The sequence below is a fragment of the Orbicella faveolata genome, unplaced genomic scaffold (genome assembly GCF_042242905.1).
Source record: "Orbicella faveolata isolate gen_17 unplaced genomic scaffold, um_ofav_v1 contig_12, whole genome shotgun sequence".
NCBI classification, from domain to species: Eukaryota; Metazoa; Cnidaria; class Anthozoa; order Scleractinia; family Merulinidae; genus Orbicella; species Orbicella faveolata.
This window is the reverse complement of record NW_028301539.1, coordinates 21,732,273-21,755,889: the sequence shown is the minus strand read 5'-3', so window position 1 is coordinate 21,755,889 and position 23,617 is coordinate 21,732,273. Positions and strand designations below refer to the sequence as shown.

The window sequence follows — 23,617 nt, the reverse complement described above, 5'->3', positions numbered from 1 at the left end:
GAAGTTGGTCCACGTGAAAAGAATTCATCTTCTGCTGCTGTCGATTTTTTGGGCCTAACTCCAACAAAAAAGGCTAAAAAAGGTCTGTGTTTTCCTCTTTCACAACACAATAAAACCAAAATTATGTCACATATTTATTTTTTATTAATTTACAAGGCTTTAATAAAACGTGAACAATATGAGTTGATCAAAGCTTTCGTTCAATATATCTATCTTCATTTCGCGAGAGCTAAACTTCTTAACTAATTCACGCCACGAACTTACGTTTTTTTCTTTCAACACTCATACAAACTAGTCAAGTATATTCTCATTTTCAAAGTAAGTTCCAAAGTTTTACAGATTTGTCCAAAGTTATCCGGGATCCTTTGTTTTTATTTTGTATTATCTAAAGGAAGGTATTACAGGACTGACGTCTTCGTTGTTTTCGTTTATATAACTTTAGGGCACTGATCTAACTGTTTAGTGCTATCCTAACAGGGCCAAAAAAAAGTTATTCAATTTTCTTTTTCGTCAAACAATTATAAATACTACATCTAAAGAGATTCAATTTTTTATCAGAAACAATCCAGGTCGGTGTAATGCAAGTCATCAAAATCGATTAAAGCCGAGGCTTCAAACAGTTTTTGAAACCTTGGCAGACTGTAATCATTACAAATTTAACCAAAAAAAACCTTCATCGAATATTTATATCCAATTAGTATAGGTAATCATACGGTTTCGAGTTCAATTTGGAATTAACTTGCACGAGTGAGTTTTTCGAAAAACTGAAATTGCACGAGCCGCTTCGGCGAGTGCAATTTCAGCTTTTTGAAAAACTCACAAGTGAAAATTTATTCCAAATTGAACGAGAAAAACCGTATGATTACTTATTAATAATATAAACATGAAAAATTCGCGTGGAGGAAGTGCCGGAAGATCTTTCTTGAAGCCATGTTTTCTCATTTGAGAAAACGTTTTTCAAAGTTTCCGCACAAATTTTCGTCATAATTTTACGTGATGTCATTGGCTTAAAAAAATTTCGTATTGTCTTTCAGCCCATCATAATCTAGAATTACGATGTATAATTTGCACTGGTGTTACACTTGAACTGCACTGCTCTCGGTCAATCAGAATCAAGTAATTTTTTCATGTATATTAGATGCATAACTAATATAAAGTCCATTCCATCTTGCTTGCGAAATTAATATTTGCCTAGCTATTCTTAAAATGCAGATGTATAAGCTTCTAAAAGTATTGCCTAAAGTACGTTTATTATTGCATTTAGGATATGTCATTTATGAAGTCGCATGCATTCATCGCGATTAATATTAAACTGAGACATCTTTCACAACATAAAACTAAACTTAGTGCCAAAACCAATGTTATAACTGCTTATTTTTTAGTAGCAATCCTGACAGCCTTGTTGTCCCACTGATTGGTCTGTAACGATTTCAACATGAAGTGAGCCACATCAGCTCGCGACACTGAAAAGGCTCCCCTTGGCACAGACTGCCCATTAGTCACCAGATAATCATCAGTTAAAGGTCCTAAAAAATAAATAAAAAATTATAACTTTTATGATCAAGCTGGTTCTGAAACAGATCAAACTATATTGGAAATTACGAAAACGCGCGTGCAAGGCACCGCATGGTCCGCATGCCAAAAGTCGAGATACTTTCACGATTCGGCGCATGTCTGAGTGTGGGCTCTTTGGGCTTGTCACGCAATCTTCCTTCCCCCCACGAAGGTCTGCTGAAACTCAGGGCTTTCTACGTAACCCAATCACAACGCACCTCCCGATCAAGACAGTGATCGGACGGCGACGGGCTTTGGACCCGGATAAATTTTGTACGAGACTTTAACGGATAGCAGCGTGGCCTTAAATAGTGTGTGGATATTAAAACCGTCGATTTAAATCCTTATTAACAAGAAGCTGTAGAGTCTTTCGTGAAGAAAAAGAAGGACGCGCTTGTACGCAGACATTCGTTTTTACTACATAATGATCCGGTGCTGACTGGCTCTAAAGTAACTGACATCCTGGTGATCTTCAGCTGATCTTTACGAACAAAGGGAAAGGAAAGTGCCATTTGTTTTACCACAAGATCGTGAAGGAGGAGGATTGCGTGACAAGCCCAAAGAGCCCAAAGAGCGCCACAGATGGCTAGGAACAGGCTAACAGTAGTATACGTACCTGTTGTAATGATCAAACTGTTTTTTGAACATATCTGCTGTAGTTTTTGGAATAAAAATGTAATCCCAGTCTGCCTGTTCAATAAGTCTTAAACCTAGACCTATGCAAGTAGATCTTACTGGTTCTAACCATTCAAAACATATAAGCAAGTGACATAACTGTTAATTACCATGGTGAAAAATTGAACAGATGTAAATTGGGCTGTACCTTGAGTCAAAAATGGAAGCCTCACCAAAGTGTAGCAAAGATTCGAGTTCATTACTATGTTCTCCATCGCCATCAAGTCATTCAGACGGGATCGTACCAGTTTTCTTAATAGCCATTCCATCCACCCGGGATCTATGGGATCTTTCTGAGCAATAACACCAGACAAACCAACTAATCTCTTAATGCTCGACCTAGTGGAGGCAAAAAACCCATGGTTAATGACTTCAACAGTTGCCAAAAAAGTTAAAAATACAAATGAATCTGTTTTACCCTCTTCTGGAATCAAATTTGTAAAATAAAATCTCAGATGAGGAGAATGTTTGAATTGAAATATTGCATTCAGTTCAACCACAATTCATCAGTTCGTTGATTTATTTCAGGTTTTATGCTCAATACACTGCAACACAATTTTAAGCCAAGAACATGTTTCAATTTTCAATTATAAAAGGTTCTTAGACACAAGGTTCTTATATGGATGCTAACTTTGCTAATGAGAATCTTACATAAAATGTTCAAATCAAATATAATTTTATAGTTACCTTTCTGCTGCTGTTATTATGGATGTTATTGACTTGGAGTAGAGTGTTTTTGCTCCTACTTGAAAACCTAGACATGACACCACAGCATTCTTACCCTCAAGAATTGGAGTTATTGAATCTGCATCAAACACATCTCCCTTAACTACCTCAAGATTTTCATGCCTGCAAAAGTCATGAAAATGATTGAGTGGTGTTACTGTGCATCTAATGTCACAGGCATACTTACAGACATGAGAACCAATCATATTTCTGAGCAGAAACAAATAATAGCAATTTCTAATCAAAGTTATTTCTTTACTTAATATTGACTGCTTCTGGCAAATGACCTGCATTTTGAATATAATTAGTCCTCGTTGCATTAAATTTTTATCCTGGCTTAAAAAAAAACAACAAAGGTGTAAGAATAGGCATGGACTAGGTGGGACATTGTTCATCAAGAACAATTTAAGTTAAGTACTCTTAGCTCACTATGTTTAACTGCTAATTCTCACAGATCTTAGGGGAGTTTGCATTTACTTAGGTTGTTTTTCTAGAGCTCAATCAGTTTCAGCTAACAAACTGTTAAATTAGTGTGACCTTACTTAAGCTGGAATTTCTCTAGGTTCCTCACGACAGCTGCGACGGAATGACCTTTTGCCAAAGCCTGTTGAACCAGAAGAAGTCCAGTCCGTCCTGTGGCGCCAAATACTGCGAGCTTAGGAAACAGCAACTCTGCAGCCGCCATGTTTGATTAAACAACATACATGGGTTGTTCTTACATGAAGTATACATCCCTCACAACACTGAATCATTTATAGCCATGGCGGTTGAATTGCTATTTCCTAAGTTGGCAGTTTTTGGCGCATCAGGACCAATGGGTCGTCTTGTGGTACAACAGGCATTGGCCAAGGGTCATGTGGTTTGCGCTATTGTTAGAAGTCCCGAGAAATTCGACTTGAAGTAGGTCATTATATCTTCCATCACTGCTTTCAGATTTCGTGACTCGAACTGTGAAATATGGGAGGTTTTCTAAACACCTTGTTAACAGTATTAACAATGCAAACGACAATGAAAAGGAGTTAATTTTATTTTCTTAGACAAAAGTCAGAAGATTTCTGTTACGAACAGCGACTGAGTGTCCAGATTATGTAAAATTAAAATGTAAATAGCTTTCATTCGAGTCAAACGTAGGCAGATAATATTTTTCTTTGTTCAGAACTTGTCATTCGCTGGCGAACATTCATCTTACCTTTCGTATCGTATTAGTCGATCTTTAAATGAGAGTTTGTGTGCCATTTCCTGTATCGCGAAATGAGTTGTTCGCCCAGTACTCAGTCTGAGCAATCAGCAGCGCTTATAGAATAAATTAGCGCATCTAAACAAACTATGTCACGCAACCACGAAAACAACAGGTCGCGGTATTCATTAATACTCAATAATTTCGCTTTAGTGTATCTGTAGTCTCTGTTGTTAATTATTATTTGTAATATCGTTAGTTTATTAGTTGTCTTTAGTCATCGTTGTCAATTCTAGTCTCTTTAGTTCTCTTGTTACCTTCAGTTGTATTTAGTTGTACCTAATTGTATATTAATAACTCGTCCAAACATGACCCGCCTAGATTAGCTCAGCTATCCGCGGGCATGTTACAATTGTAATTTTAATTTGATAGCAAATAAAATGTCTGTCTGTCTGTCTGTAGAAATCGTATAACAACCCGTAACCTTTGGCGTTTGAATATTTGAGGACTCCACACTCAAACGTTCTCAAAAAATATGTCTCGCTCTGAATTTGTCCTATGCATTTTGTTATAACAGGCATGAAAAGCTTGAAGTCATTAAAGGGGATGTTTTCAATGCAGAATCACTGGTTCCTATCCTGCAAGGTAAAGATGCCGTGTTATCTTGTCTTGGAGCGCATGGCACAAGCGTCTTCAAGCACACTACACTATACTCCGAGTCAATGAAAGCAATAGCATCAGCTATGGAAAAGTAAGTTTACTTTTTTGTAGTCAAAGTTACCGTTAAACATAGGGCTGTGGTATGAGCTGTGTTCCTTAGTTGCATCGTATTTTTGCCTTCAGTTTGCTAAGCTTGCTTCATTGTGTTGAAATAGAAAGAAAAAAAAAAGCTAAACGTGATGGAAACAAAGAAATATTAATTGGAAAGGAAAAGAAATAATGAGTAAATGATTCAAGATTTTGTTTCAATTTGGATTTCATGACATCCTTTCACAACTGAAATAAAAGTTTATGACTGTAATATACTCCCATTCTTCCAATAGCGACACCATTTATTAAATAAAGTAGCAACATAGCCGATTGGAACCCATAAAGGCTTTAATATACCGATACAGAACTTCAGTAGTTTCCATTTCTTTACATTCTTTCCATTCCTTGACATTCTTTCACAACTGAAATAAAGGTGAATGACTGTAATATACTTCCATTCTTCTAATAGCGACACATTTATTAACTTAAGTCGCAGCATAACCGATTGGAATCCATAAAGGCTTTAATTAACAGATAAAGAAGCCCCGACTGTGCTCTGTTCTGTTGTAAAGCACGCAGGAAGCGGTAGAGCACGAAAGAAGTGTAGGGGAAAGCACGAGACGTAGTCGAGTGTTTTTCCCTACTTCTTGAGTGCTCTACCGCTTCCTAAGTGCTTTACAACAGAACAGAGCACAGTCGAGGCTTCTTTATTTGTTTTATGATAAAGAATCAGATAATTTCCCCACGCATTCGGCTGAATTTTCAAACCAAGCTTTATTTTCCAAACGAGCAAAAGTGGCGTCAGCCGTGTACTGTTCTCTGATAAAGCACGCTAAAATAAGCCAATCACAATCCTTGTTAGAATTGTTCAAATAATTTGATTGGCTAACGAAGCGACAGCTGTCAATCACAAACTGGACTTCAGCTAAGCTTTCAGTTTCGAGAAGTTTGAGCGGCTTTCGAGAGAAGAACGATGCCTTCAAAGTTCGCTTTTAAGTTAATTTTTAAATACGGATCTCAAGGCAGGTAAAGGTTTATAGTCCAGAGGAATCCGGCCGTATTGTGGCCCATGAAAACGAGCACTTTTCCAGTGGAAATTACGAAACGCGGAGCTCAAAGCTTGTGGATGAAAGTGCGAAATGCCGGGTTGAATTTAAAGGAGCTACAGTTATTTACGGCTTGTAGCCGCATGCAGCAAGATTGCCCGAACTAGCGTAAAAGTTAGAAAGACTTAACGGCTCCCACTGGTTCTACTTCGAGCACAGAAGAGAATATCAGAACAAGTTTTGCACTGACCACTCGTCGGTTTGCTTCGCTGAGATGACCGGAGAACGAGCGTTACTACACTGCATGTAAGTGTTGTTTGAGCAAATGAGCATTTTTAATTGTAAATTTACAAAAATAAAGCTTCTCATCATAAACAGAGACAGTTCAATTGTTTTCTGTCGTTGTTTTACTTCTTAGTATAATTTCTGCCTTCGTAACAAAATTAATGTCTTTATCGAAGCACTGTTTAGGTTGAGAATTTGTGTATTTCGCTACAGCTGTACATGTTTTGTCGGCGGGAATCTAGCAAAACTTGTTATTTTAGTACAGTTTTAACACTACTGTTGCTAACAATGGTCTCTGTGAGCCATATTTACTGCAGAAAAATAGCTCGCTTCCAGTGCGTTTGTCTGAGTCACAGGGGATGTTTAATTTGGGTCAAATTTGTCAAAATTCCGAAGCAAAAATTTGGAAGCCAACTTACCGTCATCAACCCGTGCTCTGTTCTCTGATAAAGCACGCTGTTTCAGCCAATCAGATCGCGCGTTATATGGAAACTTTATTATAATATACTGATACAGAACTTAAGTAGTTTCCATGTGACCAAAATCCCAAACAGGAGAGAGAGAGTCCCTTGACATACGAGGAATCATCTACTGATCCAGGGTTTTTATTTTGGTCGAAAAATATCCGGGTCACCTTTAAACTTCTTTGCCACCCGACAAATTTAGATCAGAGGGCCAATGATCAACCAGTCATATTGTTTAATGTCGGTTCAATAGATATATTTCCAAGTAATGGATCGGGCTATGCTCCGAATTATCCTTCAAATAACTCTCCTAACAGGAAATATTTCATTTCTTCTTCTAAGGTTCTTTGCCTTCTTTTTTACGAAACGCCCAAGTATACACTATGTCGGCTCTGAATCAAACCACGCTTGAAGTGTACGGTGTCTTTAGTCTCTGATCGTGGGGCATTCTCAAAGATTGTCAGGTGTAATAAATTCGTTATCAACCAAGCTTGCTCGGCACCGTACTGTGAGAATATCGGTCCCAAGTCTTTTGTATACGGCACTCGATGCACTCGGGTCGATACTCTCCCATTGTTAGCATCGTGCTTGGTTTATATAATCCTTAACTAGTCTAGTAAGATACTCGTCATAGACAGATTAGGCTAACGTATTTACATCCTTGTTGCCACCCATGTGATGATTCATTTGGGAGGTTACAATTGTTCTGTTTGCACATACTCGTACGCAATCATGCTGCGTGTGGCAAATTGCAACCTCCTAAATGAATCATCACATGATCTGAATTAGGTGGCAATAAGGATGTAAACACGTTGGCCGAATCAGTCTATTGCATAGCTGGTTGACTGAGATCATGTACCGTTGCATCATTCAGGACAAACCTAAACAGATTAGTATGTGTTACATCGTGGAGTACTCAGAAGGAACCTGGAAGTCCGAAACTTATGGAATGGTTTTTGAAGCCATTGTTGATGGCCGGGTTCATTCACGATATGGCACTGATGGAAAACCTATTGCTGGAGTCTAAACTCTGCTACACTGTCGTGCGGCCTCCGGGATTGAGCAATGGTGAGTTGAATTGTTATTTTGAGCATGCTGACGTAAATGTAAAGCCCTTTCCCTGTAAAGTGGAGGCGAAGTGCCTCTTGGTTAGTGCGCAGCGGTCCGGGTTCGAGCCCTGGCCGGAGACATTGTGTTGTGTTCTTGGGTAAGACACTTAACTCTCACAGTGCCTCTCTTCACCCAGGTTTACAAATGGATACTGGCGAGTTTAATGCAGGGGGTAACCCGGCGATGGACTAGCATCCCATCCAGGGGGAGTAGAAATATTCATAGTCGCTTCATACTACATAAATCGAGATAAGCTCCGGTCTGATGGGCCACTTAAGCTCACTTAGCTCGTATGCAGACTTTACCTTTTTCAACCTTCTGGAATCCTGTGACGCCAGTCACACTCTGACTTGGCAGGCGTTGAATACGGCAAAAACTTACATATCAGTCTTGTTTGGTATCGCCAAAATGCGTTTTAGTCTGTGTCCCTTTATTAGTATGGGTTTCTTCCAGGCTATATGGTTTGACTCTTAAATAAAGTTTTTGTAAATAAATATTTACCATGGCTTAACCAGACTCGCTTTATACGAAACTGAGCGGGTGCCAAAATTGCAGTTCCGTTTCGGTCAAGAGACACTTTAACTTTGGTATTTTCCAGATCCAGCCAAGAGCGACTATAAAGTGATGGAAGGGCAGTTTGTACCTGGCGCTCCAATGTTCATACCAAGAGCTGATGTCGCAGACTTCATGCTATCGTCACTAGACACTCATGATTGGGACAGAAAGTGTGTGGCCATTGGCAAGAAGGCGTGACACGGAATTTGACTGATGAGACGCGTTGCTAAGTGATTATTTAACACTTTTATAAGGAAAACCCCTTGTGAGTCCCATAGAAAAGTGAAACGCAGGATTAAAAAACAGAAAGCAAAATTATATTTGTGAAAGAGTACATTGTTTGAACATTTTCTCGTAAAATTGTCAGATATACGGTCGAAAATGAAAGTTTGCATGCATTGAAAGAATTGGATACCGGCAAAAATCGGCAGTTTTAAGTGAGTTCCCACGCGTTGGCGCTTTGGGTACATAGCCGATATTACCAGAGAGCAAAAAAGCTGTTGTCGCATGTGATGTCATAATGTCGACGCCAGGGAAATTCATAAGCCCCGAATTTTGTTTGTCAGTGCCTTTGTTTTCAGTTTGGGCTATATGTCTGTCTGTATGTATCATAGATTACTGTACGGTAAAACATAGTCTTACATTACATTTGTGTCGCTGAAGGACGAGACCATTGTAAACCAGACTTGGGCGATGGCCTTTGAATTACAAGGCACGAAGGAAATATTGTATATTAGAAAGCTACAATCAAAACTAAACACAGCTGAAACAAATGTCCTTTCGTAGAATGCACGCTCGAATACTTGAGGATGCATTGAATATGAGCAAGAGTGATGTTTCAATAAATTGAGTATATCTATGGATTTTGGGGATCTCAGGCACTGAATGTCAGTAAATGAAATATAGTTACGTTAATTGAACAGGGGAAGTGTTGCTCTTCCATTACATTTACTGGCGCTTGGCATCTAGGGGGTTAATTGCCCATGCATTTGCCTGGTCCAATCCTTCACATTACGGTTTTAGGAAACATTTCACCACGTGAAATGCAGTGGACTGAAGGTTCAGCCGGGAAAGGGAGTGACGTTTTGGCAAATCGTTGGGGGTATTTGTAAAGTTTCTGATTTAATTATCCAATAAGGGACTGTGCAATAATTACCTGGAGGGGGAAGGGGTTGAAAAATTAGAGGGGGCATAGAAGAAAATGACAACAAGAGAGAGGGGGAGGGGTGGATGTGAAATTTACAAGAGATTGTTCAACGACGGAAAATTGCCCTCTTCTGAAGAAAGGTCTTTGCAAGAGGTATGTTCCCCGTACAACGTGGACGAGACTGCCTGTAAAAGTTATGTACAGCACCTGGAGTTCCTCGATGCAAAAGCCAAAAAAAGAGTAAGAGAAAGGAACATTCTTCCGCTTATTTCTTGGACAATTGAAAAACATGTAAAAGCGCTTTCCAACTAGCAGCTGAAAATGTATCTAAAGCAAAAAGGTCTTAAGATAAGTGGAAGCAAGGCCGAGTTGATTGATCGAATTCTCACCCACGCACGCGGGAACCTTAGTGTCAGAGATGCTGTAAAAGATGAGGAATCTCCCAATTCATGCGAAGATGACACAACCTCAGAGTCCAGTGATTCTGATGACTCTTCAAATGACTCTTCGGCATACGTCGAAGAGTCATTTGAAGTGATGATAGCGGAGGAAGAACTCCAACAAGTTAACTAGGTATGAGGGAATCAATGGGGGAGACTTTTTTCAAGGGGGCGAGGGGTTAGCCTTAATATTATCATTATGTGAGGGGGGTATGACTTAGTTTTGGGGCATATTTCACCCATTTCCCAGCCTCCCCCCCCCCCCCCCCCGCCTAACCCCTCCAGGTAATTATTGCACAGTCCCCAAAGAAGAAAAAACAGCAACAACAAAATTTGCAAGCTAAAATAAACGATAAAAACCACTTGTTTCGATGTCATCATGACGCCACTGTTAAGGCGATTATGGAAATAACCAACGAGTCATGCATTAAGAAAACGAAGTCAACTATATTTGGAGAAAAAATTAGAAAAATGCACCTTTAATTTTAATTAGACTAGGTTTTAAACGTCTAACAATATCCTGCGCACTAAACCATCAAGCTTAGTGAACGAGATGTTATTCATTTAACGTTTCAAACCTAGCCTAAACGTGCAACCAGATTCCATTCGTGCGAAAGTGTTTATGCTATTCAACTGCATTAATTATGCAAATGTCTAATAAAGGACTCAGAACGTCTCTATAGCAATGACGATAACGTCATGATTATAAAACAATACTTTCAAAGTGAAGCAATTTGTTGTAGTTTTGTAAGGTCGAAAAAACATTAACGAAGTAATACCAAACTAAAAATAAACCGGAAATATTATACACATTATAACAAACTCAGTAAAAGTTAACTGAGAACTAGTTGGACTACTAACGACAAACTTGAAAGGAAAGTAACCACTTCTTTCGGCTTCAACTATACAAATGAATCTGTTTTATATTACCCTCTTCTGGAATCAAATTTGTAAAATAGAAAGATCTTGAAATATTGCATTCAGCTGAACCAAAATTCATCAATTCTTTGATTTATTTCAGGGATTAATTTAGTAAAACGTTTACACTTGTAATCTACAAATCGGACCATTGTATTTACAAGCGCAGACGAAAACGAGTTTCATAAAAATCGTTACAAGTCCAGGTTACAACTGTCCGACTTTTAATTACAGGTGTAGCGCTACACATGCAAAAGATGGTAAGAATCAAATTTAATAAAACTTTTACGAGAGTCCAACTTGTAAATCACAAGTGTAAAATACAAGTCGCAAGTCACTTGTAAACATTGAGTACGACATGTGAAACAGATATTGGAGCGTCAAAACATGTCGTCTTCAAGTGAAGAAGAACTTGACGAGCTCCTGAGACGTCAAATTATCGGCGAAGCTAGGAATTGTTAAGGAAGACAGCTTTTTGACATCGAAATTTAAGGGAAGTTTCGTTTCCCTGTGGACGCCTTCATCCACCTTTTGGAAGATATTAAAATTTGCGTTTGTAAAAATATATGTGCATTCAAGCGGATTTTACAATTGTAAGACTACAACTGTAATTTACACTTGTATCCTGAATCGCAATACACGTGTAAATTCCAGTGTAGGAAATACTTTTATTGAATCTTTTACAAGCAGGACTTTACACGTGAAAATTACACGTGTAAAAACTATAAGTGTAATTTATTTATTGAACTGACCCCAGGTTTTATGCTCAATGTACTGCAACACAATTTTAAGGCACCAACAAGTTTCAATTTTCAATCATAACAGGTTCTTAGACACAACGTTCTTATATGGATGCTAACTTTATTAAGGAGAATCTTACATGAAATGTTCAAATGAAATACAAGTTTATAGTTACCTTTCTGCTGCTGCTATTATGGATGTTATTGACTTGGAATAAAGTGTTTTTGCTCCTACTTGAAAACCCAGACATGACATCACAGCATTCTTGCCCTCAAGAACTGGAGTTATTGAATGCGCATCAAACACATCTCCCTTAACTACTTCAAGCTTTTCATGTCTGCAAAAGCCAGGAGTCTTCTCAGAATGATTGAGTGGTGTTGCTGTGCATCTAATGTCACAGGACTACTTATAGACATGATAACTTATTGTATTTCTTAGCAGAAACAAATATTAATAATTTCTAGCCAAAGTAATGTGTTTATTTAATATTGATTGGCCGTGGCAAATAACGTGCATTTTGAATCTGATTGGTCTTAATTGTATTGAATTTTGTCCAGGCTTATAATCACAACAATGGTGTAACAATACGCATAGATAAGCTGGCATATTTGCTCACCAAAAACAATTTAAGTTAAGTACTCTTAGGTCATTATATTTAAGGTCATTCCTCACATTTGCATTGCGCATCCTTACTGCGCATAATTTATGGCGTCATTAGCACGCGCTTGTGCACGCAAATATTGAAAACATGACGGATTTGCCTTGATATTGAGCTCTGTCAGTTGAAAAATGGCTCTAGCTCACCAACGAGCATGGGCACCCCAATTTTTTTTCCAGTCGTTGTAATCAACTAATCATAAGCTTTGCGTGAGAAAAGACTGATCTAATTTCTATTGCTGAAAATTGAATAAATAAGAAAAACAGCACATACACTGTGGTCTTTTCTATTTTGCAGTCGGTAACCACGTCAAGAAATTTGGTTCAAATTTTTAATCAAGGATTTAGCTTTCTGTCTGAATCAAACTTAAACGTTTATTTGTGGTCCGACACAATGCATTGACTGTAGTTTAATGCGTGTTCTTATGAGTCCGGGCTTACAAAGATGTTACAATTACTGGGAATGCGTTCTTATAATAAGCATTAAATAATGCAAAAATGGGGCATTTTCAATGCCTCACTGCTCCTTAATGAGCATGGGCACCCCCCTTTTTTATATCAAAATTGAAGTTATCATATGCAAATATTCAGTGGACAAAGTTTGAACAAAAATCTATTGTCACTTTTATTTTAGAGGAATTACCTTAACTGCTAATTCTCACAGATCTTAGGGGAGTTTGCATTATTTCCGGCGTTACGTTCCTGGATCGGACCGGCCCGGATCACGGATCGGATCACGGATCGGATCACAGAAAAAAAAAAGTTTTAAAGAAAAAAAAATCCCCCAAAAAATCAAATCGTTTAAAAGATAATAATAAATAAAAAATAAAAGTGCAAGACTAAAATATGTTAAATGGAAATAAGAATCCCGAATTTGACGCAATGACATGTTAATTACAGAGAATGACAAGAGGTCATTTAAAAAGCCACATAATCGCTTAATTTACGACGAATTTAAATTGTAATGAACAGGCGGATGTAGTTATATTTGAACGTTGGTTGGCTCGAAGCTTGCGTGAACCTCCCATTCTCGTTTTTGAAATTGTTGTTCGTATCAGTAGCTAATTCTCGGCTACATTTTCGTGTCAGATGTGAGCGTTACAGTTGGCGTTACAGTTAATGAGAAAACTTATATACGAAAACTTATGGACATAGCTTGCTTTAAAGGAGTTACGTCACGATTTGCGCGTCTTGAAAAAACTAGCCTAGTTTTTCGGGTTCATCATTTGCAGTCCTCGTTAATCTTTGCCATCCTTAACAATCCTCATTCCGTTTTGATTTGTTCTTGCCTCTTAAGTGTTTTCTATCCTAGAACACGATCATTTTAAGGTTTTATTCTATTTAAAGGCAACTCTTTACGACCCTAAAAATGACTCTAAAAATCGTGACGTAACTCCTAAAATGTTGTGTATTCTCGGGTTGCGTTATCGTTCACACTATCGATGTTATTCCTATAATTTTTTGTAAAACAGCTATATTTCCTTGAAATACAAATGGTTTGTTTCGTCTTATTCCAGTGCGAAATATCGTATTCCAAACTCACACCTGGTAAAAGTATAGACTTGTCTCAAAAATGGGAATTGCTTGAAATCATCAGGTGTTTAATTTTTTTAGTGTTTTTAGGTTTTGTGTTTCGATTCATACGTTCGTCCTATTATTACCATGCTGACTCGTTTTATGACAGTTTACCTTTGATGCAAGTGAATATACGAAATATCATTTATCTGAACTGCGGAGAAAGATATGAAGGCATGATTGACCATCGCAATTATACGCACAACTGAAGCAGTCGTGAAATTAAAGCCTGAAAAAAAAATTCAGGCCTGAACGGGACTCGAACTCATGACCTCTGCGATACCGGTGTAGTGCTCTACCAACTGAGCTATCAAGCCATCTGGGAGTTGGTCACATTGTGAGTTCGTAATATACCCGTAGATGGTGAAGAGTGCAAGTGAATATACGAAATATAATATAGTTGAACTGCAGAGAAAGATATGAAGACATGATTGATCATCGCAATCAAAACCCAACAGCCTGAAAAAAATTCATCTGTGACCAGCTCCCCATTGGCTTGATATTATAAAAGAATAAAGGAATATCACACCTGAATTAAATTAAACGTTCTGCTCAGAGTAGTCACTCTAGTGTAATTTGCATAACAAAATTTTGAATTTTGAATTTTTTTCCTTGATCCGATCCGTGATCCGATCCGTGATCCGATCCGTGATCCGATCCGTGGTCCGGTCCGTGATCCGATCCGTGATCCAGTCCGATCCGTGATCCGGTCCGATCCTGATTTTGTCAACACCGCATTATTTCGGTTGTTTTCCTAGGGCTCAATTAATTTCAACTTACAAACAGTTAAATTGGTGTGTCTTTACTCGAGCTGGAATTTTTCTGTATTCCTTACAACAGCTGCGACGGAATGACCTTTTGCCAAAGCCTTTTGAACCAGGGGAAGTCCAGTCCGTCCTGTGGCGCTTAATACTGCGAGCTTAGGAAACAGTAACTCTGCAGTCGCCATGTTTGATTTAGACAACATACATGGGTTGTTCTTACATGAAGTATACATCCCTCATAACACCGGGTCATTTATAGCCATGGCGGTTGAATTGCTATTTCCTAAGTTGGCAGTTTTTGGCGCATCAGGACCAATGGGTCGTCTTGTGGTACAACAGGCTTTGGCCAAGGGTCATGTGGTTTGCGCTATCGTTAGAAGTCCCGAGAAATTCGACTTGAAGTAGGTCATTATATCTTCCATCACTGCTTTCAGATTTCGTGACTCGAACTGTGAAATATGGGAGGTTTTTTGACACCTTTTCATTAGTTCAGAAATTGTCATTCGTTGGCGAACATTCTTTCTACTTGAAGTCTCGTATTAGTCGATATTTGAACGAGCTTCTGTGACATTTCTGTATCGCGAAATGAGTTGTTCGCCCAGTATTCAGTCTAAGCAATCAACATTGCTCATAGAATAAATTAGCGCATCTATACAAACAAAAGCATATAATACTTACGGGAAGAGTAGAGAACTACCTATAAATTCTATGAAAATTCTCGACTGCCGTGCTGGTACCGCACAAGCCACAGTGCAAACGTTCCTCTTCTTACAGGTCCTTGGGTTTTAAGTAAATTGTTACATATTCAGAGTCTTTGAGCGAGTTTTTTGTACTGTGTCACGCAACCACGAAAATAATAGGTCACGTTAATTTTGGAGGCAATCGTATAACACGTAACCTTTGGCGTTTGAACATTTGAGAACTCTACACTCAAACGCTCAAAAAATGTCTCGCTCTGAATTTTCCTGATGCATTTTGTTATAACAGGCATGAAAAGCTTGAAGTCATTAAAGGGGATGTATTCAATGCAGAATCACTGGTTCCTATCCTGGAAGGTAAAGATGCCGTGTTATCTTGTCTTGGAGTGCATGGCACAAGCGTCTTCAAGCACACTACACTGTACTCTGAGTCAATGAAAGCAATATCATCAGCTATGAAAAAGTAAGTTTATTTATTTGTTTCTTTTTCTAAAATACCATTAGACATAGGGCTGTGGTGTGAAATGTGTTCCTTTGTTACTTGAAATTTTCGCCTTCAGTTTCGTTTTTGACAATTTTAAAAGTACATTGTTCCCGCGGAAACATCTAAGTATGGCCGACTGGAGTTTGATATAAGCTTGCTTCATTATGTTGAAATACAAACAAGAGAAAAGAAAAATATGGTGGAAACAAAAAAAATATTTCACTGGAAAAGAAAATAAAATAAAAAAGAGTAAATGATTCAAAATTTCGCTCCAGTTTTAATTTCTTGACATCCTTTCAAAACCGAAAGAAAAGTCGATGACTGTAATACACCTCCATTCTTTTAACAGCGACACATTTAATAAATCAAGTAGCAATATAGCCGATTGTTACACATGAAGGCTTTAATCATATATCGATACGATCAATACGGAACTTCAGTAGTTTCCATGTGACCGAAATCCTAAACAGGAGATAGAGAGTCACTTGACACAGGAGGAATCCCCTGCTGATCCAGTACAGTACCTCTTAAGGGTTTTTATCTTTGTCACCATTAAACTTCTTTGGTACACGACAAATTTAGATCAGAAGGCCAATAACTAAGATCAACTAATCATATTGTTTAATGTCGGCTCAATACATATATTTCCAAGTATTGGATCGGGTTATGCCCCGAATTGTCCTTAAAACGACTCTCCTGGCAAAAAATATTTCATTTCTTCTTCAAAGGTTCTTTGCCTTCTTTTTTACGAAACGCCCGAGTACGCTACGTCGGTTTTGAATCAAAACACGCTTGAAGTTTACGGTGTCTTTAGTCCCTGATTGTGGGATATTTTCAAACATTGTCAGTCATGTAATAAATCCGTTATCAACCAAGCTTACTCGGGACCGTAGAACAAAGGCCCTAAGTCTTTTGTGTACGACACTCGATGCGCTCGGTTCTCGATACTTTCCCATTGGTGGCATCGCGCTTGGTTTGTAAGCCTTAGCTAGTTTAGTAAGATACGCGTCATAGAATGATTAGGCTAACCTGTTTACATTCTTGTTGCCACCCTATTCAGATCATGTGACGATTCATTTGGGAGGTTAAAATTGTTCTGTTTGTACATACTCATATGCAATCATGCTGCGTGTTGCAAATTGCACAAATTGTAACCTCCCAAATGAATCATCACGTGGTCTGAATTAAGAAACAACAAGGATGTAAACACGTTAGCCGAATCCGTCCATTGCCTTGCTGGTTGACTGAGATCATGTACCGTTGCATCATTCAGGACAAACCTAAACAGATTAGTATGTGTAACATCATGGAGTACTCAGAAGGAACCTGGATGTCCGAAACTTATCGAATGGTTTTTGAAGCCATTGTTGATGGCCGGGTTCATTCACAATATGGCACTGATGGAAAACTTATTGATGGAGTCTAACCTCTGCTACACTGTCGTGCGGCCTCCGATATTGAGCAACGGTGAGTTGTTACCTTGAGCATGGTAACGTAAATGTGAAGCCCTTCCACTGTAAAGTGGAGGCGAAGTGCCTCATGGTTAGTGCGCAGCGGTCCGGGTTCAAGCCCTGACCGGAGACATTTTGTGTTTTGTTCTTTGGCAAGATACTTAACTCTCACAGTGGTCTCTCTTCACCCAGGTTTACGAATAGATACTGACGAATTTAATACTGGGGGTAACCCTGTGATGGACTAGCATCCCATCCAGGCGGAGTAGGAATATTCCTAGTCGCTTCAAGCTACATAAACCGGGATAAGCTCCGGTCTGATGGGCCACTTGGCTCATATGCAGACTTTACCTTTTTTAACCTTCTGGAATCCTGTCACGCCAGTCACACTCTGACTGGCGTGACTCTGACTAGGGAGGCATTGAGTCGCGCTCGTATTATACCAAATTTGGGTACGGCAAACACAGTCTTGTTTGGTCTCGCCAAAATACGTATTAGTCTGTGTCCCCTTACAAGTATGGGTTTCTCCCTGGCTTCATGGTTTGAGTCTTAAATAACGTTTTTATCCAATATTTATATATATTTGACAATAAAGTTGACAGTTACTTGTGATAATACATTGTTCGTGGCTAGTCTTACGCAGCTCGTTTCGTCCCGGCCAAGGGACTCATCAGAGACCTTTCTGCTTGGCAATCTCGCCTTATATCGTGAATTTGTGCGGTCGGGAATTCTTATGCGATATAAGGCGAGATTGCTGTCATCATTTTGTTAGCGAACGGGACTTTGGGCGCGATGCCCAACGAGTTTGCCACGCAGAAAGGTCTCTGATGAGTCCCTTGGTCGGGACGAAACGAGCTGCGTAAGACTAGCCACGAACAATGTATTTTATATATTTACCATGGCTTAACCGGACTTGCTTTATACGAAACTGAGGGGTGCCAAAATTGCAGTTCGTTCCTGTCAAGAGACACTTTAACTTTGGTATTTTCCAGATCCAGCCAAGAGCGACTATAAAGTGATAGAAGGGCAGTTTGTACCTGGCGCTCCAATGTTCATACCAAGAGCTGATGTCGCAGACTTCATTTTATCATCACTAGACACTCATGAATGGGATAGAAAGTGTGTGGCCATCGGCAGGAAGTCTTGACACGGGATTTGACTGATGAGACGCGTTGCTAAGTGATTATTTAACACTTTCATAAGGAAAACTCAGTGTGAGTCCCATACAAAGGTGAAACGCAGGATTAAAAGATAGAAAGCAAAATTATATTTGTGAAAGAGTACACTGCTTGAACATTTTCTCGTGAAATTGTCAGATATACGGCCGAAAATGAAAGTTTGCATGCCTTGAAAGAATTGGGTTCCCACGCGTTGCCACTTTGAGAGAACAAAAAGCTGTTGTCGCATGTGATGTCATAATGTCGACGCTAGGGAAATTCATAAGCCCCGAATTTTGTTTGTCAGTGCCTTTGTTTTCAGTTTCGGCTACATGTATATGTCTGCTTGTATGTATCATAGATTACTGTAAGCTAAAACATAGTGTTACATTACATTTGTGTCGCTGAAGGACGAGACCATTGTAAACCAGACTTGGGCGATGGTCTTTGAATGACATGGCACAAAGGAAATATTGTATATTAGAAAGCTACAATCAAAATGAAACACAGCTGAAACAAATGCTCTTTCGTAGAATGCACGCTCGTATACTTGAGTTTGTATTCAATATGAGCAAGAGTGATGTTTCAATAAATTGAGTATATCTACGGATTTTAGGGATCTCAGGTACTGAACGATCAGTAAATGAATTATAGCTACGTTAACTGATTAGGGTGAGTGCAGCTCTTCCAATAAATTTACTGGCGCTTACCATCTAGGTGGTTAATTGCCCGTGCAATTGCCCTGTCCAATTCTTCACATCACGGTAAGACTTCACCACGTGAGATGCAGTGGGCTAAAGGTTCAGCCGGGAAAGGTAGTAAAGTTGTTACAAATGGTTGGGGTAGTTGTAAAGTTTCTGATTTTAATTATCCAATAAAGGGAAAAAACAACAACAGCAACAAAACTAGCAAGCGAAAACAAACGTTAAAAAAACACTTGTTTCGGTGTCATCATGACGCCACTGTCAAGGTGATTATGGAAATAACCAGCGAGTCATGTATTTAAGAAGACGAAGTCAACTATATAAGCATAAATAATTAGAAAAATAGCCCCTTTTAATCAGACTAGGTTTTAAACGTCTAGTAATATCCTGTGCACTATACCATCAATCTTAGTGCACGAGATTCATTAGACGTTTCAAACCTAGTCTAAACGTGCAACCAGACTCCATTCGTGCGAAAGTGTTTATGTTATTCAACTCCATTTATTATGCAAATTTCTTATAAAGGAATCAGAATGTCTCTATAGCAATGACAATGACGTCATGATTATAAAACAGTACTTTCAAAGTGAAGCAATTTGCTGTAGTTTTGTAAGGTCGAAAAAACATTACCGAAGTAATACCAAATTAAAAATAAACGAGAAATACTATACATATTATAACAAACTGAAAGTTAACTAAGAACTGCAGTTGGACTACCAACGACAAACTTGAAAGAAAAATCATCTTTTTTCGGCTTCAACGTTCACGTGTCTATATAGAGAGCGAAGACAGTGACTACGGTTCTCGCTCAGTAGTAACGGCAGACTCTGCTGTTTAAACTCTTTCGTGGTGCTATTCGTTATTGGATCATAAATTTCTGGGATTAGGACAACGGACGTGACTGCACTGATCTCCACTTTCAGCAGGGAAAGATCAACAACTCTCTTTCCATTTCACAATTACGTCACGTTTCGGTTGAGACCTGTCAACAGAAATGCACGAAACCTAAATTTCCTTCGGTTCTGATTCTTCTCACTCGATTTGTGTTTGAAAAACAAGACCCCGATCACTGATGTTTTGAAATGGTAGTTCGAGAACGAAAACGAGATTAAGATCGAAAACGATACAATAATAAAACCATACTGGCTTATGAATAGCTTTTTATCTGATGTACCTCACATCACGTTAATCGGAAAAATCGTTTCCACGGTCACGCCATGAAACTGATATCATTTGAATGAATAAACATTTCACAATGCACGCAAACGCATTGTTGGTTTATCTGATCTGAAAACAAAATTGTGAAGGGCAGAAAAAAATTTAATGTGTGAAAAACACAACAGGACACGTTTACATTAATATTTTTTGGGGGGATCTTTGGACTCGTCGTGTCCTGTCTTCTAAGCTCCAACAGCTCATACCAAGAACACAAGCTCCTCCTAATCTTGTGGTGACTTGAGCGGAATTGTTTTTCCTCTTCTCTTTTTATTCCAAGAGCCCGTTTGGTCAGACTGGTTGAAATTCGCCACAATTTCAAGCGTTTTTTCCCGTGATCTAAACTGGCAGATGCAGGTTACAGTTTCACATTAATCTCGCAACTGGAAAAAAGACAAAGCCGAAAAACAAAATCGCGCGAATCTCGAAGAAGTGAAACAAGAACTCGAGACTTAAACACAGATTTCTCCACACCTCAACACTGATTTTGCCCCATAAGCAGTTATTTTTAAAGGAAGTGAATGGCCGCCGTTCCTGTTAGCAAAGCCTTCGTGGGACGACTCACGCAAGCAACAGCTGAAAGCAAACTGAAAGGTTTCAATACTCAAAACAAGGGTGACAAGGATGTCAACGAGCAGCATAAGTGTTTCCTTCAAAGCGTCAGCTTTCTACGAAAGATTTCTGTATCGTGCCATGACCAAGCGATGAGGATTTACATTGAGAAAGATAGCCAGTCCTAAACTTATTTTTCTGGGAGTCAGGAAAGTCAATTAATTTGCATGATCTGTTTTCATCTTGAGATCAAAAGATCACGACCTCGATATCACGTTCTCTTGTTCAACAACAAGACATTCGAAGGACATCTTCGGTCGCGTTTGGGAATAATGCCGTCTCTAAACAGATGCATTTGAGTGGTGGTAATTACCAACAGCAGAATAACGCAATTGTTATTTCAGTTGAACGAATCATATTAGTTTCCAATTAGTGCTGATGAAACTGAAACTGGAACGTACTGACACTTAAAATAGTGGTTTTTATTATCTTATCGGGTTCGTCGAGAAACGGGAGCTGGCAATAACCCCTGTCACGGCCGACGTTTTCATTTGCATTGCAATGTAAGCCAACTTGGATAGGAAGGAATTTCGGGCAGAAACTACAAAATTACCTCACATACGTACATGCTGGGTTATAATGTAATGCAAATGAGCAGAGTTAACCGTCAAAAGGGCTATTATCGTTTTATTTTCACTTTATTTTCGAAGTCACGAAATATAGACAATTTTTCGTACTTTTCACGTAAAAAACCCCACCTCCATGGATCGATTTACCAGACCGAATTTAGCAAATACGCAAAGTTTTGTAAGAATACGTCGCAGACACATGGAAAAATTGGACCCAAAACTTGCCAATTTTTATAACGAGCACTTGTGTACACATTTCTTTGTAAAAATTGCCAAGTTTGGGGTGCCATACGTCCACGAGTTTGCAACGGATTCTTGTGAAACTTCGCAAATTTACCACATTCAGGAGATATATCGAGCGGTGAGGCTTATTTTTTGGCCTGAACGAAAAAAATCTGAAAAGCGTGGCATCGTCGAAGTGGTCCATTAGCTTCACGTACGTTCAACTGTTACGCTAGTTATCGATTGATCAGTCAATCAATCAGTCGGTCAATCAAAGAACTAATCTGCTTCTTATGGTATTGGTTATCATGGTCTTTCAATAATGCATTAGTCGTTCCCGTGTAAAGAGCTTTTCCGCATTCTGACCGCACGTAAATTGGAGCGAGAATTAAAAATATAATTTAAGCGCTCGGTGTCAAGTTGTCAATCAATAAATTAACTCACCCGTGAAAACAGGGAGCGTTTTTCAAAATCGAGGGGTTTGCGGGCATGCGTTCCCTCCCTCGCCTCACCACTCCCTGCTTCGTCGATTTTTTGCTCTCGCTCCAATTCACGCGCGGCCAGAATGCGGAAAAGCTCTTCGCATGGGAGCGCTTGCTACGCAAGCTAATAATGCATTAAATTTGCTACTTGGACCTTTTTTGGGGTAAAAATTAGTAGAAATGTTTCTTGGGGGCTTTTCCGGGTTTGACAAAAAGCCAAACGCTATGGCTAAATAAATACCCAGAAGCCGGTCAAGGTTTTCAAATCAATAAATGACCAGCAGTTTTATATTTTTTTTTCGAAGGAAACCATCCAATTCAAACTATCTTAGGTCAATTAATGACTGCCAAGTGATCCAGAAGAGTTTTATAGTTCAGCTCAGTTCAGCTTTTATAGTTCTTATTGTAGATCGACTCTCACTGAATGACGGGCAGTCCGTTACTTATCACAAATTTTGGGAATCGAGCGAACCGATCATATCCAAACTATTATTAAGAAGTGCGTAGCGATCCGGAAGAGCGTTGCAGATCGTAAGGCTCATAGACGGTTTGTGACACTTAGAGCTTTTTAAGTGCGACTGCCCGTCACAGGGTATTTTTAAGCGGGCTATAAGGTTGCTATGGTAACCTATTGTATCACAAAAATGGTAAGAACGTGTTTACCAATGATTAGGCAGTTTTTAGATACGATGATTGTAGCATCTACTGATAAAGTAGTTATCATGACCCAACAAAATCTTTTTTTTATTAGAACAACCAGAACCTGGAACTTACTCACCGGCAGAATGGACTTAGCTAATGCTACTCTTACTAGTTTCAAATCTCTTCTCTATGACTACTACTCTCGTGCTGTCAGAGTGAACTACAATCCCGACAATCCTCGAATGTTTAAAACCATCTGTTTGAATTCCACACGATTTCTAGAAGTACCAATAATGTGTTGCATGTAATGTGGTTTTTCTTTCTTTCTTTTTACATATAGTTTATTTCTGGGCCCGCAGTAATTGGTTACTGAGCTGTTGCGATGTCCCTGCCAAACCTCTACATATTGATTGTAATGGTTTTTTTTTTTCTTTTTTTTGTTTTGTTTTTGTTTTTGTTTTTGTTTTTGTACCATAAAAGCAAAGCTAATAAAATAAAATAACAAATAAAATAACAAATAAAATAACAAAATCTTGGAAAGTGCTGGAAATCTGTTTTAAGCCACCGTAAACCTTATTAGTCCGTCCTAACCACCATCCCTTCCCCTAACTGGATAATGCATATTCAGGCTGCGTTTACACAGACGCCGTTTCAAATCGACACGGTTACATCCTTTCGAAACCGCATAAAAAAGTACACGGTTTCGAAGCGTTTAAAACGATTTATCTGTTTTCTCGGCTGTTACGCCATGGCCGTGACATGTTTTGTTACCGGAGATCTGGAGACGATTATACCTT

The 23,617-nt window shown here is 38.8% G+C and overlaps 3 protein-coding genes across 5 annotated transcripts; 2 read left to right on the top strand and 1 right to left on the bottom strand.

The window, feature by feature from the left end:
• Positions 1 to 121: 121 nt before the first annotated feature.
• Positions 122 to 15,396, bottom strand: LOC110040083 (flavin reductase (NADPH)-like). Of its 3 annotated transcripts, XM_089282836.1 has the most exons (5): positions 15,263 to 15,396; positions 11,764 to 11,925; positions 2,917 to 3,078; positions 2,378 to 2,568; positions 122 to 1,526 (listed from the first exon to the last, which is right to left on the bottom strand). In XM_089282836.1, the coding sequence occupies exons 2-5, from the start codon at positions 11,841 to 11,843 to the stop codon at positions 1,372 to 1,374; spliced, it is 588 nt and encodes a 195-aa protein (XP_089138962.1). In that variant the 5' UTR covers positions 11,844 to 11,925; positions 15,263 to 15,396; the 3' UTR covers positions 122 to 1,371. The 3 variants fall into 3 exon arrangements, with proteins under 3 accessions (XP_089138962.1, XP_020600931.1, XP_020600930.1); XM_020745272.2 differs by lacking the exons at positions 11,764 to 11,925; positions 15,263 to 15,396 and adding an exon at positions 4,145 to 4,580; XM_020745271.2 differs by lacking the exons at positions 11,764 to 11,925; positions 15,263 to 15,396 and adding an exon at positions 3,498 to 3,670.
• LOC110040081 (flavin reductase (NADPH)-like) lies at positions 3,691 to 9,205 on the top strand. Its single transcript, XM_020745268.2, has 4 exons — positions 3,691 to 3,855; positions 4,710 to 4,883; positions 7,552 to 7,745; positions 8,386 to 9,205. Exons 1-4 carry the CDS (start codon positions 3,716 to 3,718, stop codon positions 8,538 to 8,540), a joined length of 663 nt encoding a protein of 220 aa, XP_020600927.2. The 5' UTR covers positions 3,691 to 3,715; the 3' UTR covers positions 8,541 to 9,205.
• Positions 14,724 to 22,349, top strand: LOC149117178 (flavin reductase (NADPH)-like). The gene is made up of 4 exons (XM_020745267.2): positions 14,724 to 14,985; positions 15,572 to 15,745; positions 17,040 to 17,233; positions 18,210 to 22,349. Exons 1-4 carry the CDS (start codon positions 14,768 to 14,770, stop codon positions 18,362 to 18,364), a joined length of 741 nt encoding a protein of 246 aa, XP_020600926.2. The 5' UTR covers positions 14,724 to 14,767; the 3' UTR covers positions 18,365 to 22,349.
• Positions 22,350 to 23,617: the final 1,268 nt, after the last annotated feature.

Coding starts and splice junctions, on each gene's coding strand:
- LOC110040083 (XM_020745271.2), bottom strand. CDS start 3,640: ATGGCGGCTGCAGAGTTGCTGTTTCCTAAGCTCGCAGTATTTGGCGCC. Junction 2,569..2,916: donor ATAATAACAGCAGCAGAAAG/GTAACTATAAAA, acceptor TGCCTCCACTAG/GTCGAGCATTAAGAGATTAG. Junction 1,527..2,377: donor GCTTCCATTTTTGACTCAAG/GTACAGCCCAAT, acceptor TTTATTTTTTAG/GACCTTTAACTGATGATTAT.
- LOC110040081 (XM_020745268.2), top strand. CDS start 3,716: ATGGCGGTTGAATTGCTATTTCCTAAGTTGGCAGTTTTTGGCGCATCA. Junction 3,856..4,709: donor CCCGAGAAATTCGACTTGAA/GTAGGTCATTAT, acceptor TTGTTATAACAG/GCATGAAAAGCTTGAAGTCA. Junction 7,746..8,385: donor GCCTCCGGGATTGAGCAATG/GTGAGTTGAATT, acceptor GGTATTTTCCAG/ATCCAGCCAAGAGCGACTAT.
- LOC149117178 (XM_020745267.2), top strand. CDS start 14,768: ATGTTTGATTTAGACAACATACATGGGTTGTTCTTACATGAAGTATAC. Junction 15,746..17,039: donor ATATCATCAGCTATGAAAAA/GTAAGTTTATTT, acceptor TGCATCATTCAG/GACAAACCTAAACAGATTAG. Junction 17,234..18,209: donor GCCTCCGATATTGAGCAACG/GTGAGTTGTTAC, acceptor GGTATTTTCCAG/ATCCAGCCAAGAGCGACTAT.